The sequence below is a fragment of the Dendropsophus ebraccatus genome, chromosome 2, assembly GCF_027789765.1.
Source record: "Dendropsophus ebraccatus isolate aDenEbr1 chromosome 2, aDenEbr1.pat, whole genome shotgun sequence".
Classification (NCBI taxonomy): domain Eukaryota; kingdom Metazoa; phylum Chordata; class Amphibia; order Anura; family Hylidae; genus Dendropsophus; species Dendropsophus ebraccatus.
This window is the reverse complement of record NC_091455.1, coordinates 35784406-35806865: the sequence shown is the minus strand read 5'-3', so window position 1 is coordinate 35806865 and position 22460 is coordinate 35784406. Positions and strand designations below refer to the sequence as shown.

Below are 22460 nucleotides of genomic sequence, written 5' to 3'. Positions count from 1 at the left end.
GCAAGGTGAGAACTCACCTGTCCCTGTGCCTCCATGAGTCCCTTTCATCGCTGCCGGCTGTCATCTACAGGAAACTGGGTACATCATGTCCCCGGCTCCTGCAGCAACAATGGCAAAGTCTGCCTAAGCGACTGCCTACTTAGCCACTCAGTGACTCACCCACCCCTGCCTGCCCCTTTTTACAGTCTGTGGGACCTGTCGTGAAAAAAAAAAAAACAACTTTTGACATGTCTCTGAGACATGTGAAAAGTTTTGATGGGTCTGGGTCTGAGTGGTCAGACCCAGATAGATCGGGGAGAGGACTGCAGCTGCAGTTAAAAAAAAAAAAAAAAAAAAAAAAAAAAAAAAAAAAAAGAAAGAGTTGGGCTCCATAGGAGGCCCTTATAAGTCAGACTCTTTTTTTTTTTTTTTTTTTTTTTTTTTTTTCTTTAAATTTAGAGCAGAGAGTTGATGCGCTGCAGCTGCGGTCTTCTCCCCACTCTATCTGCCGATCATTACTGGTCTGAACACTCAGACCCAGATTGATCAAAACTTTCGGCATGTCTCTATGATGTGTCAAAAGTCTTTTATAGCGACATGTAGACTTTAAGGCTCTAAACAATAAACATGCAGATTTTTGTCATTGAGTGTATCTACAAACGCTCATTCAGCCTGTAATCACCTCATGTAAAAGTGTCAGCAACCAGCTGATGAGCGGGAAACTGCCTGCCTAGCGGCTGGTCACATTTTTTGTGCATGGCTAAGAATTATTGCTATGGGTCGCACATCTTTCAGTGTAAACGGGATGTGTAGCTGATAGCAATATATATAAATGGCTGCACTAACGATGCAGTGATGTTTTTTTTTGCCCAGCTGCATGATTAATCGTGCCCTCTGAAGGCGTTGGTGCTTACTTCCATCCTTGCTGTTACACCATATCAGGCAATGGAAAAGGACCCTTATCTAGGCTGCAGTATAGGGAAACTCAAGGCCACGTGTTTTTGCACAAAACTAAACATCAATCTCATCAGCTCATTTTGCTCCATACTATGGAATACTGGAATATTGGACCACTTGTTCAGCGTGACAGCTCCCTTTTAATAAATGAGGTGCGGTTTTGTTTCCAAATTTGTCTCACAGTACTTTATGTCCATGTTGGTGGTCTGAGAAACCCATTTTATACGGTCTATGGAAGTATGGCAGCCAGAAACACAGAGGCTCCGACTGACAAGTGAAATAGTTTTGGCATATGATATACTAACAACACATCCTTCTTCAGCCTATGATAGATATTAGCAGTGATCCAAATTCCATCGTCTCAGCTGATCAGAGCCTTCCAAGTACAGTTGTATAATGCTGTCCGATTGTACTCGTGGAAATTGCTGTGGTTTGTTTGATATGGCGGAGATGTGCCTATTAACACCCATGAGTAATAAGGTCCTGATTATTTGTTTTACCGTTACACGAGTTCCAATCAGTATGGGCAGATTATCTCAAGGAACATTAGCACAAGGCCAAAGTTTACATTTCCAATTTTGACTCATGCTTTCTGTATACATAGCAGTGGTATGTTTATTAGAATAGGCCAGAGGACGTGATCAAATAATGTATAACATTCCACAATTCAGTATCTTAACCATGATGTGAAACCGTGTGTTCTGTAACCGCGCAAGATCTATAACTTACACTTTTATAATAACAAACCACAGGTGGGCCGCCATATTACATACGCAGAATTAAACAAGAGGCTTTAAGGGGCTTGCAAGTTGAGTTTTGCACTTATCTCTCACAAACCGCCAGATAAATCTGAGAGAAAGCGAATACTGCTGCCTGAATGGCACTTAGAAGAAAAAAAAATCCTGGATCAGTGACAGATAAAATATACTGAACAGGCTTCTGCTTTCATGTGTTATCTGAGAGGAAGACAGCAGAACAGAACAAAGTAACACAGGAGTATGTTTGGCAGAATGACTCGATCATGTGTTGATCTGTGTTTACATGAACATGAAGACTTAAGAAGAAAAGAGCCAAACAAATTGATATTCATGATATTACTTGCCCTTCCCTTTCACCCCCTCCCTCCCCGTTGTAAAGTTATCATATTGAACCTTGTAATTTTATTTAGACTACAGTACTGACTTCTCAGGATACACTGACCAGCTGTTGAGAGCGTTTACATCTTAAGTATATCTTCGCTATACCCTCCAGATTCCAGTTTTAGGCTTTTTTTTAGACAAATGTATGGTGCTGTAAGTAAGGTCCAATGATACTGCATCAGTCTATGGTATATTATCACGTATAGCACCTCACATGTCATGTTACAGAGACCTGAAGGGTCCACAGCAGTTGCAATGGTAGCACCAGGAAAAATGTGTTTACTTCATAGACTTAGGGCCCTGTCTCTCTCTCTATGCCTTGTGGACTGAAAAACAATCCCATAGCTGTAATAGGTCACATATGGTGGAGGATGCGGGCATTGTAAAGAGAGTACCTAGGACAGGCAGAGTGAGCATGGCAAACATGGAGGAACTCATCAAGCAGCTTGTACAGTCCAGCATCAACGTCTAACAGGCCCATACCTTGCAGTGAGAGGCAATCGCATTTTAGTGGCAAGTGAAAGCTATTGGTTGAAGCCCACCAAGCCATGTTGAACAGCAGCAGATGAACCAGATTCTTAAACAACAGTAACAGGTTTTGGCAGAAAGGCCAGTGGGGTCGACAGGTGCGCAGTAAATGCCCCGTCAAGTCATGCAAAACGTACTCCGCAAGATAACTAAAGATGGCATCAAGACATGTCCGGGGACCTTCAAAATAATTACTGATAGAGAGCAGCTTCCTGTGGACCAGTGGGCAGATACTCCTGGCCCCTTCCCTAACTAGTGAACCTACTTCGACCTGAGGGTTCAAGATGCCAAGGGTTACGCCAATCTAAAAGGCTACATACTAGCCCAGCTGGGGGTTATCCTGGTGGGACAGGTTCAAAGATTCTACCCCTGGGAATTTGATCCTGCTAGGTCCCAGATTTACAACTTAATCCACCTGACCAGCAAGTGGTTGCAGCCGGTGGAGTGGGTTGCCTGTGATCACTCATTTGTTCCCTTCCCATAAAGCTCTAGCCGTGTGTGGGATACACGGGCCTCAAAAGTGTGGATAAGCTTATCTCGGTTGTTGAGAGGTGCACTGCGACAGAAGAAACCAGCAGAAGCCAGCACAGGGTAAAACCATTCATTTAATAAAATGGGAGAGAAAGTGTCCTTAAGGGAGGGGGTTACAGTTGGGGGAGAGCACGCTCACCCCAAAGAGGAACTTTTTAGCCAGAGCCCGGGGGCCTCGTTGTTTGCTGGCGATGTCGAGAACTGGAACATGTGTCGGCACATTGCTTAATACTAAGGGAGCCCATGGACTGTTGTCCTCATTGGCTGAAGCATCAAAGAAATGGCGGCACCACTGGTTTTATGACCAAATCAGTGCTACGCCGAGATGTTAGTGTACCTGGAATGACGACTAGACGAGCCAGGCTACCATGCATTATACCACCCCAAACCATAATCCCTGAGGTAGAACCAGTGTTTCCTGGTGAAGGCCTATCCATTGTGTTGTAATTTCAGTATTAAAGAGTATATACAGTATGCCCTGTAAATTACTGAGGAATTCTTGAAGCCTTGGCCCCTTTGAGGCGATGAGGGACGGAGTTGAGAAACATTGCTCTGGAACATATGAATATCTTGCAGATCATGTTCTTTTATTATTCCTGGAAGCCATGCATTTTTCATAAATATTTTGGAGGATTATTTAGTAATATCCGACACAAAAGAGCTGTAATTATGTTATTCTGGATAGTTAGCTTGTGAAGAGTCTATAAATGTATCACAACCTATCACCCTGCACTAAATCTTCAGCCTTCGTTCCATCTGTGCACTTGATGGGAGTTCATCAGGCAATAACTCATCTCTCCTCCTAGTTCTCCCCTACCAGCGACCAGACAGTGATCTCTTCCTCCGACAAGAACAGTGACTAGCATGAAGTGCTCCTGTCCTGCCAACTCCAGTTGTTTCAAAGAAATTGCTGCTGGCCTGAATTACATAGAGAGTATCCGAAAATACATCCGACAGATGGGCTCCGTCAGTGCAGAACAGAAATGCACTCTCGTAATTGGCCATGTCATACTTTAGATCCCTATAAAGGATCAAGCAACGACAGCTCCCTGTTCGCTTTTCCCCACGCCCATCACTCCGCTCTATGTCCAGAGTAGCCCCAGCAACAGCTGTGACTGTGGTGTTATGCTCTTTGGGGTATAAGCTGCTGAATTGCTTCCAGTCCCTAATTTTTAGTACTTTTCTCCATATGAAATAAGAGAGCTGCAGATGTATAATATGCCTTGAGTTATATTCATTCTCAATAGCTTGTGGATAATAAGGCCGTGTTGTACCCGGCTGCCAGCTCTGCTGCCTCTCATTGGTTGCATATGTGTGCCGCTCATGTTAGAACTATTTAACCTCATAGGAACTTTCTCATCACCTAAAAGGAAAAGCTTTTTTGCCAGACTAGAGATCAGGGCGACATATAGCAGAATTACTTTTACACATACATTCAGGATGTCGCTTTATTAACCATTTAAAGGGATTCCTCTTAAATAAATATATATATATATATATATATATATATATATATATATATATATATATATATGTATATATGTATATATGTATATAATGTTTTTTTATGGCTTTTTACATGTTGATTTAGCAGCTCAATGCGTTAGTTGCTGCATTGAATGTATTGAGCGTATAGCATGCTCCATCTAGTGGTGCAGCATCAAAGGCGACACAAAGAATACTATAAGCAGAAAGGAGATGTTCCTCGAATCCTTATTACTTGTATTCTGCATCCTTCTATGTTGTATTGATTAATGCTTTATCTCTTATAAGGGGTTTCCGTTTGATTGTGTAGACTGGGGCTATGTCTGGTTGCACCTGCTCCCCTTGTAATGTTCATGTATAATCCTCTTCTACATAATACATCCAGTGAGGTTTTCATTTAGCAGAATACCCTATAATTTATGGTAGGGATGGAATTCTTTCCACGTAAAATTAATAACTTTGTCTCTTTTATCTTCTTTTGGCTTGGAATGTTTTGCTCATGAAAATCTTTTTTGTCTCCATTTCCCCTTGGATTTCCATCCTGTATAACAAGTGTTATTAGGAGACTTGGCATCGGACATGGTTTCACCCCCTGTTTCAACTCACTTATAAACTTTTGGAAAACATGTTCACATGCACATGAAATCAAATAGCTTTGTACTGAGTCCAGATCAGAAACTGAGCTTCTGTCATTTCTGTCTTCCTATTATCTCTAAGGTTATAGCCATATAACACGTTTGATCACATTCTTCTTTTAGGATGGTTTCACATATGTGCGGCGATCCAGTATAGTTGCCATCTGGAGTGGTTAAAGTAGATCAATAAATTCTACATTTAGAATTTTTTTTGATATGGTGCAACTATGCCAGATGATCTATAGGTTCTTGGTTATACCGTGTTTTTTTGCCAATGGGGCATCGGATGGGATGCTGAATGCAACAGTTTCCCTTTGTTGATGTCCCTATCCAGTATGATTGCCAAACATGTTCGGAGTTGTGTTGGCGATAAATAAAAAAATCGGAACACCATCTTTTGTGGTTGCGCTAGATCAAAAATTGTTGCTTGCACAGTTTTCAGATTAGGGCAACTATGCAGGATGATCCATAGGTTCAGTGTCAGGCACCATTTTAACATATATGGGACCAGATGTTATGGTGGATGCAATAGATCCAGCTTGTATCTGGTGTTCCTATCCAGGATGGCTGTAGTTTGCTGAATATAAGTATACCCTGCCTTATTGTTTGGAAATTATAAACATTATTAAAGAGGTTTCCTGTGTTTTACTATTAGCACAATCTTTGCCCATATGGCCTATTATACATCATAAAGTTGCCAGTTCATTTTAATGGATCCTACATGATGTGGACTGGTTGTGATCCGATGAATGGGGCCTGATCTGTATTACCAAACAGAGGGACACTAAACACCACTGCCCCACCCTTCCTTCCTTTTCAGTCTGTGCTTTCAGAGGATAAGCCATCAATAAAAGATCCTAGAATACCCCTTTAAGATTAAAGGGGAACTCCAGCCAAATCAATAAATCTGGTGTGGGGAACATAATAAAGAATCTATACTTGCCCATCCTCAGTGTCACCAGCTCTCTGACATCTGACACTCTGCTGTTTCTTCTGGCTTCCTGCATTGTCATATCCTGCACCAGTCACTGACTAGCTGAGCCAGACGTTCTCAGCCACGACCTTTATTATGTTCCCCCCACAAGGTTTGTAGATTTGGTCGGAGTTCTCCTTTAATGCAAAATGTGATTTAACTCACAAAACCCTTTAAACTTGGAGGAAATAACTCTTCCCTGTGTAATGGTTAACAGTGTTTGTATAATTTCATAATAGTGTGTATTATTTTACCTTCTTCCTCTTCAGTATAAGAAGACATCAAGAACGGCGAGCGATACTGAGCCCCATTCTAACAGACTTCACAGTGCGAGTTACCGCCGCGCCAGCAATAATCTTCAGTAAAGTGTCCCATGACAGTCTACATACTGAGGTGAGAGAACAAAACCAGTGAATATGCTACAGGATTAGATATTTTGGGAAGTTTTATGACACTCTTAAGAAATCCCTGAGCTCCTCCAATGGAAACTCACTTGAAATGATATTTCCAGAAGTAACGTTAAGAGAAAATGAAAACAATCAGAAGAAATCTTGTGTCTATGAGATGCAGTGTATTTCCATTATAGATAATGAGTGTTTGGTCTATTTTTATTTTATTACATGACAGTTACTTTACCCCAGGAATCTATACGCCATCATCTCATTCTAGAAAAATAGAACATTGTCACCACCTGGTTCATCTAGTCTTCCTTTACAATATTTCCCTTATTATCTTAGAAAAGATATGCTGTGTTTTCCGGCGTATAAAACTACTTTTTAACCCCAAAAAATCTTCACAGAAGTCAGGGGTTGTCTTATGCGCAGGTAATGGTCCCCGCATACAGTGGGGGAGTTAAAAAAAAAAAAAAAAAACAGCTGCATCGCCACCGTATGCGGCGACCCCGTCACGTTCCCGGCGCAGGGAGTGTGATGCACACTGCCTGCGCCGGAGGTCCCTGAAGCTCTCCCTGCAGCCAAGCGTGTCATCGGAGACGCTCGGCTGCTGGGAGAGCTTCGGAAGAACGGCAGAGGCGCCGGAAGTCCCAAAAGCCTCTGTCATTCTCCAAGCAGCCAAGCGTCTCCAAGCTTCTCTGATGAGACGCTCTGCTGCCGGAAGAGCTTTGAGGACCTCCAGCGCAGGCAGTGTGCATCACATTGCCTGCGCCGGGAACGTGACGGGGGATGCGTGGCTGCAGGGAACGGGTCACAGTTGAGTTGAATTTTTTTTTTTCCAGCTTCAGTTAACCCCTGCCTGACCGCAGCAAGGCTCCAGCTAGTAAACCCTACTGCAGTCAGGCAGGGGTTAACATTTTCCAGTGTATAAGGCATGTGCGCCCCCTCCCCCCCTTGTTATTTTGGGGGATCCCAGTGGTCAGACTTTTGAGTACACTGTCGGACACACAGTCCTTGTATTCCGTATTAATATATATTGAACACTAGGAGGGAGATTTATTAAGACTGGTGTACTTATACATCGGTTTTAAATTAAAACCAACCGCCATCTACCCAGGTTCTTACTAAATCTGTCTGGGCCTGCACCTGCTGCACAATAGGTGCACAAATCTACACTTGCAGGTGTAGATTTGTATCATGAATTACGCCTGTTTCCAGTCATAAATAATAATAAATCAGGTACAGGAGGAAACCACACGTCCTCCCCACCTTATTGTGCCCCCCCCTACCTGCCCATCAGGCAAATGAGGATTATGGCTGGCATACGCCATGGAAAAGGGTAAAATCTGCTCCATTCCTGTGGTGTACGCTAGGGGAGCAGATTGATAAATCTGCCCCTAGATGTACTACATGGTCAAATACCTCCCTGAACCCAATTGGGCTATAACCTCCAGCCCCAAGCATGGAGGCATCTCCTTCCTTGCATCCGTATACATGTTATGTTAACCTTGCAGTGTTTGTCGAGGTTCTCCTACGTATGCTCCATCGCTGCATTTTTGACATGTCTGACTTGGTCAGCTGCGGAACGTTCCTATTGATTACAAATGAAAATAATCTGTGTTAGAGGAATCTGGCACCCACGTGTAGGTATTTCAGGTGCATTTGATTTAGGATATGTTAGACACGGAGATTGCTGAGGTTTCTGTGGTCCCCTGAGCGCAAGTAAACACAAATGACATGAGATCTACCTTTTCACCTCAGGATATTTTAGTGTGTGGCCATTCCTTGGAAGTGAATATTACCACAAGCTTGGACTTCTTCCTAAGCGTGGCTCAAGTACAACTCCTGCAACAGCTGCTACAAGCGAACATGGTCGGATTTGAGCAAACTAATATGGACGCTGAGGTAAGACATGGCAGATTTAACTCCTTGCTTTCTAACCTGTTCAAGTTAATGGAATACACTGTGATTTGTCATTGTAATGTTGTATCTGATGTAATATTGGCGCATCTCTGTCTATGAAGGCACTTTGTTTTTAGTGGCTTAGCACAGAATGAACAAAATAAGCGCAGATCCAGTATTAAAGGGATTTTTAGGCTTTAAAAAAAATCACAGCTACTTTCTTGAAGAAAAACGTGCCACCCTGTACCCAGCTTGTTTGTGGTATTGCAATTCAGCTCCATTCAGTTTATTGTAATGGAACTGCAGGAGAGGTGCTGTTTCTGGTAGAAATTGGCCATGTTTCTGTAAAGCTGAAAAAAACCCTTTAAAGAGAATCTGTTTCATAATACCACAGGTTACATACTGCAGGTTACACTTAACAAAATGTAGTAGAACTGTTCCCTTCATTGACCACCATATACAACATTGTGTGCTGGTAGCTATTCACTTCCCTCAGGGTCCTATTAGACGGGCTAAAGACAGCCTGATCATTATTGTAAACCAGAGCCAATCTGCTAGATCACGGCTTGATAATTGTTTAGCAAGGGCTGTATATATATCCTTACCGATGTCCATGCAGCCCTTGTCTTAAACTGTTATACATTTCCTCTCCATGCTCCTGACGCTCTCCTGCTTTCTGCTTGCTTCCTGGCACCGTGGCTGCAGCTTAAGAGTTGGCTGTCTTAGCTGACAGACTGCTCAGCCAATCACTAGCCAGGACTACCATGGCCTGTCAGCTCGGAGAGAGAGAGAGAGGAGCGCAGGAGAAGACCTGCAGCATATGCAGAAGCCAAAAAGACAGAAATGGCTGCACATCGCACCCATGGCTGGCACGAAACCTTATTCAGCTACAATTAAAACCAACATCAGAAGTTAGTATATAATTTGGCCAAACCATATTGCCTCATGTACCACGTACAGGTCTTCTGATACACATGAGTCCCTAACCAAAAAAACATCACTGTGCCGGTCAGCGACCACAATCCCCACAAAACGTGCGCAAGAAGAAGACCTGCAGCATGGTTAGGTAAAGTATGCTGTTTGTGAAATCGCTGGCCGTGCACCACTATTCCACGCAGCGATGCGCAGTCGGTGCCCGATGATTTTAGGTTTGCACCTAAAGAAACGATCAGCCAATGACACAATCATCGGCTGATCGTTGTCTCTATTCCACGGAGCGATAATCATCGCTCCGTGGAATAGGCCCCTAAGGCTGCCTGGAAAATATGGATGCTGTGATACACTGTATCCATGTATTGCAGGATTTCCTAGGGCTGCATTCAACTTCAGCCACCACTAATCCAATGCCGCACGATGGGGTTCGAAGGCGAGCATGGTTTTTCAGCTCTACTTGTTACCTTTTAATAACTTTATGGCGATGGAAGCCACTGCTACAAAGTAGACGTCTACGGAGGATGGACCCATTCGAACAGTTGTCTTTATTCCGGCATGATTTCACTCGTTTTTCTCCCAGTCGGTATAAGGTAGCACATCCATAACACAAGCTGAACTCTCTAAGAAGGTTTAACCTTCAGTGGAAGACTGTATGTAAAGATAGATTGTGTTCTGAGGAGACAGGTGTCCACATCATTATTCAGCCTTCCAGCTGAGGTGGACCTGCCAGGGAACTGTGCATCATGGAAAAGGGACTGCCTCCGCATGACAGGTGCTCCCGGCAGAAGTTGTCTGGCAGATTGATTTGTACTTATTTATTACAAATACGAGGCAGATGTGGACTCCTAGTGGATTGCTGATATGGAAGGTAGAAGTTTATGTAGTTTGGTTGAAAAGGAGGGCCGGAGCAGGGCCGCAGGCATGTGAGGAGGCCCGCATTACTGGGGATTGAAGGAGGCGTATGTAAGGACCATCCTGGGTATGACTCTCCGCCTCATTTCTGGAAGTTAATTTAAATGGCAGTCTGGCGCATGTGGACTCTCAAGTAAGGTGTATCACCGGAGAGTTGGTGCTTGGCTTGGTAGCCATATTTGGCTTGGTGTCACCGAGTCGGGCAGGGCGGCTGGGGGCAAACATAGTTAACATAGTTTATTGATGGTTTTAGTGTGGGCGTCAGATCTAAGTAGCTACAAGGACCTCCCTCGATGGTTATGTTAGTCCATTATAACCGTTAATAGTAATTTAATAGTAATTTAATCCGGTTTATATTGTTGATAACTTGTATATTTATCTTTGTTTATAAATATTGGCTGCTGTGGTCATTATTAGCCAAACGGTGGTTGTGTGTCATTCTTTACGGTGGTGGAGTGAGGGGGTGGGGGTGGTGAAGCTCAAGGGGTGGTGGGAAGGAGACGAGGCTGTCATAGAAGGGGAAAAAAGGGTTTGACATTGGGATTGTGGTTTATGGTAGCCGTACTCTGCAATACCAAAGTCATGAAGGTTATACCTATTATTAAAGGGGTATTATTAATGGAGTATTCCGCTGAAACATAAGTTTTGATAAGTTGCTGCCCATAGTGAGAGTACCAATTCATTCCATACTTCTGAGCTGCCCCATACACATCAGACGGCCATCCATAAAGGGGCCGAGTTACATACTCGCAGCGGAATGAAAATTCCGCTGCGGGTATGTAACCCCATTGACGTGACAGTACCAAGATTTGAGTATCGGGAATTCGAATCCAGTACGCGTGAAGCTACCCTAAGGAATTTTTGTTAAATATGGACTGTACAGGGTTAGTAGAATTATACCTCCCCAACTGCCCTAAATTATAATTTCCCCTGTTAAAGGGGTTGTTCACCAAAAAATGTTTTCTTTTAAATCAAATGGTGCCAGAGATTTGTAATTTACTTCTATTAAAAAATTCTTCAGTCTTCCAGTACTTATCAGCTGCTGTATGTCCTGCTGAAAGTGGTATTCTTTCCAGTCTGGAGAGCAGGAGAGGTTTACTATTGAGTTTTGTTTCTGCTCTGGACAGTTCCTGACATGGACAAAGGTGGCAGCAGAGAGCACTGTGTCAGACTGGAGAGAATACGCCACTTCCTGCAGCACATACAGCAGCTGATAAGTACTGTCCATACAAAGGTCAGAGGGAAGGAGTCCATACAGAGGTCAGAGGGAAGGAGTCCATACAGAGGTCAGAGGGAAGGAGTCCATATAGAGGTCAGAGGGAAGGAGTCCATACAGAGGTCAGAGGGAAGGAGTCCATACAGAGGTCAGGGGAGAAGGAGTCCATACAGAGGTCAGGGGAGAAGGAGTCCATACAGAGGTCAGGGGAGAAGGAGTCCATACAGAGGTCAGGGGAGAAGGAGTCCATACAGAGGTCAGGGGAGGATAAGTCCATACAGAGGTCAGGGGGGAGTCCATACATTATACACAATAATCTAGAACAAATGGCGGCAGCAGCTCTCCATATACTACTGAAATGCTTTACAACCAGCAGCCATGGAAGCAGCAGGAGACTACAGGTGATCAAGAGCGTGTACACACTTGAAACATGTTTAATGTCTGTAGTGGGGTCCCTGCACTATTGGGGTTCCTGTACTTGTTTTATGGACTACAATAAAGCATTGTTCTTTTCTTGGCTGTGATGTACACATTGGCCAGGTGTAGATCCGTGCACAGAAGGCCTGCTGTATACTGCTGAGCTGATAGACTACAGGTATACAGGACAACTAATGGCTATGGGTCCGTTACATCCATAGACAATAGGGGCAGAAAATTTGTCTCTGTTGCCCATAGCAACCAATTATAGCTTAGTTTTTTTTCCCAATAACACTTTTGAAAAAAAGATAAAAACTATGTTGTGATTGGTTGCTATGGGCTGTGATTGGTTGCTATGGGCAACAAAGCCAGCTCCCTAATACAAAGAGATGTCTTAGGTGTGGGTGACGCTTCATGACATCACAATATGACATCACAGACACATAGCTGTAAGAGCCCACGCCGCAGCCATTTTGGTGTCATTTCTTTAGTGCAGGTTACCTGTACAGGTCTTGACTCTCAGAGAAGGGATTTTTCTTCTTTGATATTTTTTGGCTATTGGGTTGTATCTTTGCACCCAGAGGATAGGAGGAGAGTCTCATCAGCAAAACGATGAGCGGCCGCCGGCGGCAGCGCCGCAGCGTAGGAGCAAGAGAGTCTGCAGCTAGAGGTAAGTGACATCTCAGGATACAGCAGTCGCCATGTAGTGTGTGGGGGTGGGGGTGTTGTGCTGAATTTATTGTAATATTTCATATATTGTTACAGAAACTGCAGATAGAAGGAGGAGACAGGACCGGTCACCACCTCAGCGAAGGAGCAGGTCTCCCTCCCATCGCAGGCCTCGCTACGGACCATCTGAGAGAAGCCGGTCACCCCCAAGGCTGAGGAGCCGATCTCGGTCTCAGCGAAGGCCACGCCATGAGGCATTGAGGAGAAGCAGGACACCACCAAGGCAGAGGAGCCGGTCTTCAACTCCCCAAAGGGCACGCCATGATCCACCACAGAGACGCCGGACACCACCTCGTCATAGGCGTAGGAGGAGATCAATCCGCAGGCCGCGCCCCAGCCCCGAGCAGCCCCTGCCAGCACTCCCACCACCAGCTGAGAACATTATAGTGCTGGAGATACCGCGCAGGGAACCCACCAGGGCCCAGATGATCGATGGTCTCCCATCTCGCACCATTGAAAACAACGAAGGCCTGTCCTGCAGCATTTGTATTGAGGACTTAGAAACTGGAGAACACGTCACCGTTTTGCCCTGCCACCACGTGTTCCACCAACACTGTATAACACCATGGCTCCTGCAACATCCAGGTTGCCCAATGTGCCGGGCAAATTGTTTTCCTTAAACATCAAGGAAATATCTGGTCACCTGAATATTTGTCACATGAATTGTGATTTTTCCTAATAAAGGGATTTTTACCCTTAGAATAAGTGTTGTGTATTTAGTTATAGGGTGAAGCATGGTTATGGGATGGATACAGGTCACTTATGCGGGGCAGGTTTTAGACTAAGGGCCCTATTCCACCGGACGATTATCGTTCAGATTATCGTTAAATCGTTCGAATCTAAACTATAATCGTTCGGTTGAAATTAAGTTAACGATTAACGACCGAACGAGAAATCGTTGATCGCTTTATAAGACCTGGACCTATTTTTATCGTTGCTCGTTCGCAAAACGTTCGCAAATTGTTTGCATTGAATAAGACATCGTTCGGTCGTTCGCAGTAGATACGAACGCAATAGCGAAGAAAAGACTATCGCAAATACGATCATAAGTAACGATTATCGTTCCATGGAAATGAAGATGCAGCCGTGGATCTGGGAAGCAAGCAGAAAGCAGTTTATTCAATGGTTACTTGTTAGCCGTGCATCGCTATTACACTCAGTAATGCACAGTCGAATTTGCCATCAGACTATTTGACATGATCAGCCTGATCGTTGTCTCTACTACACGGAACAATAATCGTCTGGATCAGCCTGATTCTGCCGATTATCGCTCCATGTAATAAGGCCTTTCCAATTACAATATATCCATTGGATTTGCTTATAAATAGATCAGTGCAATGGTTTGTTGTCTTTGTATTTCCTATATACATATTGTATATGATCTTTTATTACATATGGCATGCTCTGTGCCTGCAGTGTTCTGGTGCCTCTGCAGTTTGCATTTGAACCCAAAACTTAGAAGAAAGTTATCTGCATGTTAGCAAACAGTAAGACTTAGTATACAGCTGTGTTCAGAACCACCTCCAGGAATTCATTGGAGTGTGTGTCACATACAGCACTATTCTGTTACATCATATGAGGCACACTATTCTGCTGTTTCCATAGAGTTTGAATAGAGCCATGGGGTCTTACTGCTCAGACCTCCATTGATACATAGCATGGCAGTGAAATGTCCCTTGAAATCAGGGCTGCGCTGGTAACAAGCTGAGATGGAAATATCCTTTTATTTCTGTTTTACTAACACATCCATTAGGTTTTAGGTGTAGATATGTAATATGATAGAAGTAATTGAGGTTTGGTAGTAATTGTTTGGTGCTCAGGCCTTGTGTGCAGGTGCTCTGCAAAACCCTGATGTAGCTTCTCTGCTACAGCTCCATTTAATCCATATTTCTGAGCTTTACTACTGTAATATTTATACAGTTGCATAGATTGGCTCTGGGCTTTTATTATTATAACTGTGCTCACTGTGTCCTTAGAGAACATGCATGGCTTTCATTCCATCTTTGCGGTTTTATGGGCAGACTCTGTTCTATGCTTTTTTGTGTTACTGTGTCCCCTGTTTGTATGTGATTCTCCTAAATTAAATGCTCATGTCCTATAAAACGTCCCATTGTTATGGAGCGTTTCTCCGGCTTCCTTTGTTTTTCCTTAGTTTTCATAGCACCAACTAAAGTAAATCACATGTGAAGCATAAACCATAATTTCCCCTCCAGAACAATGAGCTTGCAAATACTACTAAGTAGGGTAAGTCTGGTGAGTAAGTGCAAGAGACTAGTCACTATAGTCACTTCCAGAGCATAAGACATGGTGATTCGGGGCTATTCCTTTTTAATATGGTCCAAACTGGCCATAATTTGATACATGTCTTATACATGCGTTCAGGTTTGTCTGAACCCGAACGCATTTGCATTTTCTCACTGGTGGCTGAAGAAGTTGAATACTGCCCTATGGTTTCCTGGAAAACATAGCCTATGGTCTATGGCTGTATCCATGTTTACCAGTAATCGAATGCGGAGTAGAGATGAGCGAACCTCGAGCATGCTCGAGTCCATCCGAACCCGAACTTTCAGCATTTGATTAGCGGTGGCTGTTGAAGTTGGATAAAGCCCTAAGGCTATGTGGAAATCATGGATATAGTCATTGGCTGTATCCATGTTTTCCAGACAACCTTAGAGCTTTATCCAAGTTCAGCAGCCCCCACTAATCAAATGCCGATGAACTCGATTTGCCCATCTCTAATGCAGAGTGATAAGATTCAGACGAACCCGAGTGTGCACAGGATTTGCTCATCTGTGTTAATATCCAGTTTATTAGAGACCCCATCTAGTAGTATCTTGGACCTCCTTTGGCTTTTAGAACTGTAACAGTTCTTACTGGCATATATTTCACTAGGTATTGAACTGTGCGGACATTGCTCCATAAGGGCAGGATAGTTTCTCACAGTTGCCACACATTAGATGGAGACCTTAACATGCTCTCAACAGCTTGTTCTACCATGATCTATATATACTATAAATCATTAAGATGTTGAAACTGTGAGAGATAACTTGCTGTCATATCACAGAAACCAATCAACCCATTGTATGGTGCTGAAAGTGTCCTTGTCTATAGAGTAACATGTATCAGAGGACCCCAGGGTATGCCAAGAAAAAAAAAGTCCCCCACCATTACACCACCTCCACCAACCTGAACTATAGACATCTGACAGGGTTCATGAATTCATACCGCTTGTTCCTCAACATCCTCAACAAACAGATGAATATAATGCCATGTATGGTTTAATGTGACAGTCCACTCAGCCAATCACTGACTGAGAAAGTAGAGCGGCCAGTGATTGGCTAAGCGGGCTGTCACTTTCGAGACGACTTTGTCTCTAATGTGGTGGCTGCTACCAGTGGAGTAGACCAGAGACACCGCAGAAGGAACGATAGGGGAGCTTAGAGAGGTAAGCATAGGCCCTTTGTTATTTTCCACATGTCTGCAGCACAAAATGAAAAATGTTAAAGGGGTTATCTAGCGCTACAAAAACATGGCCACTTTTCCTTCTCTCTTTTCTCCAGTTCAGGTGTAGTTTGCAATTAAGCTCCATTTACTTCAATGGAACGGAGTTTAAAACCCCTCCAATCTGGAGACAATAGAGGGGGAAAAGTGGCCATGTTTTTGTAGCGCTGGATAACCCCTTTAAAGCCCTAAATAACGTCTTTAATTTTAATATTGGATCTCTTTTGCCTGCACTTTCCTGTGTCATAATATTATGCTATTCCTAGACAGCAGTGATCTGTATTGTGCCTTGCTTCAGTATAACGCTTCCCCTTGGATACTGTGCTAAGCCCTGCTTCATTTAGAGAATGCACGGAACAATAGCGCACAAAGGTGTTTGCCCAGGGGGATGGCTTGTGTTTTTAATTGTCATTATTTCTATTCCGTCAGCCAGAAGCCAACATGAATCATCTCGGTAGTTAACCGAGGACAGAGCTTAATGGATGTATGTGTAGTTATTTTATTGCAAACAAATGTGAAGACCATATAAGGTTTGAGCGACGGGGAAACAAGCGCTTTGCCTCGAAACACTATGTTTGTTATGCTAGTGGAAATCTTTACCAAATACAGTATATGGAAGGACTGGTAAACACGAGGCACTAATGCCATCTGGGACCCCTGCTGGATGCTCGACTCTCCTAATTCTCCCCACATTTTCAGTGCACCAAAGGTCATATCTCTCAATGAGTTGAAGCGAGGGCGTGTGTTAATATATAGGGTTATTTCTCGATGTAATAAATACATGTGGTTGGAAGCGGCAGCACTAAGGGCTTGTAGAATGGCCTGCCCACACCAGCAATCACATAACTCTTTACTGGGCTCATTTGCAATCTGGCAAGTGCATAAAGCAATACATGTAAAATATTAGAAGTTGGTATTTATGGTGCACTGTGACTAATACAGACTGATTTGTGGAACCCCACCCATTACCCCTGATGTCCTACAGATGGGTAGTCATTCGGTATTAGTTTCTGTAATCTAAAGTTGAAAAATTCCATCATAAATGTGCTCACAGCTAGGGCTTTGACTTGCCATGCTTTCTTCAAAAAGGTTTACAGACCTGTTTTTAGGTGCAGGATATATCATTACAAGCTGGTACGAAGAGGACACACATGGACCAGGGAGTTGTTCATTTAGATAATTCCATCACCTTCTCCCGGGGTAACTCATTGTCCTTTGCTCATGAAGGGTAGAGATTTCAAATGTGGTTATCGAGGTCAGATTTTGAGGCATATGCCATAATTCCCTTGATCTATGATCCATACTTTGTTGGCCCCGTGTATGTTTGGTACCATCAAACCAATGGGAAAAAGTATCCGAAACTGTGTTTCTTCAAATTTGATTTTGCTATCTGCATGTAAAGGTTCTCATACGTTTTCCTGACCGATGATCGGTGTACATAAAGATCACTGCCTGACCCCTTTTTTCTGGTACAGATAAGCCTCCTCTTCCTATAGAGAACACAGGAATGCTCAGCCATGCCGAAGGTTTCTCTGTATAGGGGGGACTGACGGGAGAAATAACGGACTTCTGAACAATCCTTCAGTCATCCATTATTATTCAAGTGAATTTTGTTGTTTCTTTTTCTGAGCAATTCTTCATTAGGGATAGTAACCATGCAGTTCTTAACTGGACCAGTGAGCTTCAGTTGACACCAATAGTGGCTGCCAACTTTCAACTCTTCGAAAGAAGTACTTTTTCAGTTCCACCAGCCTTTTCATATTCTTCTGCCCAATGCCACTAGAAAACCTTGTGACCTCGAATTTACTACACCCTAACACATTTGTTCCATTAACCCTCAACAAGTGTGCAAATGTGTATATCAGCCAAGTCTTTATTGAATGAACGATTACCGAGTGGCCACCCAGTAAACGTCCAAGTCCTTGTTAAAGATGGGTGTCCTAGCTTTATGGACCTCTCAGTTTGGCTTGAAAAACAGTAACACAGCAGTTTAATTACAGCAGTACCTCAGACAGCTCCATTTTAATTTCACATGGGTCACTGACCAGGGCTGTAGAGTAGGTAAGCCACAGCTCTGACTCCTGAATTTTATCAGGGACCGACTCCAGCTCATTCATAAATGGCCAGTTAGACACCAGGGGAGGTCTTTATCAAGCTTGTGTAAAGTAGAACTGGCTCAGGAGCTTCTTCCTAATGTCCTACCTAATCCTGGGGCGACTTCTGGTGCAAGTAAATAAGGCTAAGGTATAAAGCAGATTCTCCTGTGTGTGTGTGTGTGTGTGTGTGTGTGTGTGTTTGCAGTGGATGCAGCCAGTCTCCACCCACCATGTCCTGAAAAACTGAAAACTAGACTAGACCAGTCTTTTTCTGCTGACAGTCTTCTATGTTTCTAATTTAATATTCACCATACACAAAGAAGAACTGCTAACAATGTATACTAGTTATATAGAGGTCTGACATAGGCCTGGATTTATTAGCATTCTGTCAACGTCCTAGACCCTGAATTATTGTGGCCGCACAACCAGTCAGTGACCGCAGCTGTGCCCCCTCACTGATTGGCTTAGTGGGGCCGTGACATCACAGGATTAGGAGCCCAGCGGGGGACGACAGGTAAATAAGCATACTTTATTATCATCCCACCACCCTCTGTCCCCCCTAGACAGGCTGAATGTCGAGCTGAATCCGCTATGCAGACTTAGCTTGTAAATTCAGCCTCTTTTACTCAGTGTGCAATGACCATTGCTCAGAGTAAGCATTTGTTTTCTGCCTCTCACTCTCTTTCTAACACATGCAGCCTACTGCAGCCATAGCACACTGAAGAAAAGCATAGTCCTAGATGGAAAGCACTACATTGAGAACAGAGGTTACTGCTCCACTACTTACAGGCTTCTCCTACTCCTCCTTCTCTGTATTACACAGGATATCTTCATATTACACTGCTGCTCATATACAATCATCCAGAATCCTGGAAGAGAACAGCACAGATCTCCTCCCACACAATGGGCTCTTCCAGCTCAGAAACAAACTGCCAGATAGTGACCGACAACCTTTCCTCAACCATCCCTATCTAATAGGGACAGTGTTTATTACTGAAAGATGGAGAAAACTGAATGGATGTGAGAGAGGGTTTTCTGGTTTTAAAACATAGGGGTCTTAGATTTGTAGGCGTAGTACCGTCTCCATTAAAAGTTGTCTATTTGTTCCAATGTGAATCACTGTAAAATCATAGGATTGCCACAACTGTGTTTGGTCAACCCTGTGGTAATTGTATATCTATCTCACTTTTTTCATAATTTGCACCGAATGCCAGCTGTTTCAGCCCAATCCTCAGCCAGTATCCTCAGTACGACTACTGTTTGTATTGTATATGTGTACATTATTTTCATATGACCGGCATGTAGCAACATAACTGCGGACAAACACAGAACATTCTTTTTCAATTACGAGCGATATGTTTTACATTTAATGCATAGTGGAATATGAAATGAAAAGATGTGTCATGTAAAGCTCTACTGAGGTCATTTTTTAATTTGATGCACGTTACAAACACACACAAAAAAAAGTAAGAAATAGTAAAATAGTTGTGTGTTTTTTGCTGGCATGTTGAGCTACATCTGGCAATACGTGCTGCAGAGCCAGCTTGGAACCCGGAGCCAAGTATACTTTGGCTGTATTGTAGTAGAAAAACGAAAACATTAAACAGCGCTGACATATGATGAAAGCTGTTGTGCCACTTTCAACCTCTTCCCTGAGTGTTTTTTTGCTATTGTTTTTCAGAGATTATTATGTTGTATATTGGGGCAGATCAGAATTCTGCAGAGCTTTTGAAATGGGAGTAATATCTGAAATCCTGTAAAGAGATGTGTGAGTGGAAACAGAATATTTTACTTAATGAAATCTGAAACAAAACTGGAGACTTTGTAAGGGTGGGATTTACTGAAGGGCACATGTGCGCCTTCTGGAGCCTGAATAAAAAGATTGCTCCGATAGTTCTTAGCGCTACAACGCCTACAGCTAGTTGAGATCCTAGGCCATGCACAAGTTGTAGTTAGGCTTTACCTAGACCTGATAATTCTACTGCTACTTTTTATATTATAGCCTTAAATGTTGTCTTTTCTGCAATATTTTGGTTGTTCATAGTCAGTCGTTTTTCCCCTGGTCAGTTCAGAGCAGAGGTCTGTGTCATTGGATCAGTGGGTCACTTCTTCTGAGGAAATGTTCTGGCTTGGCTTTTTAAGTCACATTACAAAGATTCTTAAAGGGGAACTATCAGCAGGTTAGACGAATCTAACTTTCTGATATGTCACATCAGTGCATGGGGTGCTGAGGATGAAGGTTTGTCCCTTACTCTTATCCTTGGCGCTGTTCCTGTGCTGTAAGTTGTGCCCGGAAAGCCGTTAGAAGCACTGAGGGCAAGGCTAACACCCCATCAGTCTTCCCTCATTGAGGATCATTAGAGGGGCCCCCCACATGATGATCTGCCCTCTGTAATGATTATCAATGGAGGGGACAGGCTGGGAGCGGGGCTGTAACCCTAAAACTGGACCACCCCCCTAGTGATTATAAATGGAGGGACCAAAATGGTGCTCAGAGGGATGGTAGCCACGGCCCCAGGGCTCCAAACATCTTATCGGGCACGACTAACAGCACGGGGATGGCACCGAGGATGAAGGTAAGAGACATACCTTCATCCTCACCGCCCCATGTCCACTAGGAAGCTATCAGCAGGTTAGATTCATCTAACTTGCTGATAGTTCTCCTTAAAGATGTAAAGGGAAAGCTACCTTCAAAAGGTGGTGCCAGGGAGCTTCTTTGCATATCTTTTTTTTTTTTGCCAGAATTCTGAAGATTTTTTTTTTTCCTTTTTTTTATTTTTTTTTATTTTTTACATGAACTGGTGTCAGAAAGTTAAACAGATTTGTAATTTACTTCTATTAAAAAAGTAAATAAATAAAAAAAATTAAATAAAATACAAATTATTTATATATATATATATATATATATATATATGTATATATATATTTCTTCCAGTACTTATTAGCTGCTGTATGTCCTGCAGGAAGTGGTACTGTATTCTGACATTGAGGTGGCTGCAGGGAGCACCATCAGACTGAAAAGAATACACCCCTTCCAGAAGGCCAATACAGCAGATACTGTAAGTACTGGAAGAAATGTATTTAATTTTTTTAATTTATTTTTTTTTAAAATAGCAAATTTAGAAATCTTTATCACTAAAGTTCATCTGAAAACATTTTTTTTTTTTTTACCAGATTACCCCTTTACCACGTTCCCTGGTGTCCTCGAGCCTTCTCCGGTGTCCTTGGAGGCCTTCCCCGGTGTCTGCAGCTCTGCCTTCTATTCCGGTCTCTGCACTGAAAGGCTGCTGGCTTCTCAGTCAATCACTGGCCACAACCTGTGTCGGCCAGTGATTGGCTGAGCGGCCGGCAGCCTGTCTTGGCCAGTAATTGGCTGAGCGGCTGGTGGCCTGTCAGTGCGAACACCAAAACAGAAGGCAGAGCTGCAGACATCGGAGAAGGCCCAGAGGACACCAGGGAATGGGGTTAGGTTAATACTTTATTAGTTTATACTACAGTCATCAGCCATTGGGCGCGCATCACTATTACACGTAACGATGTGCTCCCAAGGCCCGATAATTTTAGGTCTGGTCCTAAAGAAATTATCTGCCGAAGATCTTTTCTTTAGCTAATCGTTCTCCCTATTACACTAAACGATAATCGGCCGGATTCTGGCGATTATTGCTCTGTTTAATAGAGCCCTTAGTCTCTTTATAATTTACTTTTGATTTTCAGTTTGTCCTGAAAAGTTTTGAATGTCTGTAAATTTAGACTTAAATTATCCCCCGTAATAAAAGATAATCAGGTTCCTAATCTGGAGTCCAGTTATGTATTGATTCCATGTATCATAAACACAACACTGTTTCTCTTCTGCAGCCTTCCAGTTTGGAAGTCATGTATTTTTAGTGATATAAAGGTTGCTTGGAGGTTTCCTGCACAGCAGCACTGATGGATGTGCATCAGTATGAAGGTCAGAGCCATGAACTGTGAGCGCTACGCTTATTCAGCTTGGTTATGGTCCAGCCTAGTTGCGACTGAAAATTGTTACCAAAATATATAGAACATGTAGGTGGTCTCTGTTAAATAAGCCACAGGCAGACGTGCACGGTAGGACCTAATTGAAATTTAATTGTAAAGGTCATGGCCTGAATTTTTA

General features: G+C 43.1%; 1 protein-coding gene across 5 annotated transcripts in view; it reads left to right on the top strand.

Annotated features, from left to right (window-relative positions):
• Positions 1-22460, top strand: part of VPS13B (vacuolar protein sorting 13 homolog B) — a 729531-nt gene that overhangs the window by 500486 nt on the left and 206585 nt on the right. For 4 of the 5 annotated variants that reach the window (XM_069957347.1, XM_069957346.1, XM_069957349.1 and 1 more), the window contains exons 32-33: positions 6497-6620; positions 8381-8524. In XM_069957347.1, coding sequence (XP_069813448.1) covers positions 6497-6620; positions 8381-8524 — 268 coding nt within the window. Of the gene's footprint in view, positions 1-6496; positions 6621-8380; positions 8525-12764; positions 13401-22460 lie in introns of those variants that run through there. The other variant, XM_069957350.1, reaches the window with a different exon arrangement.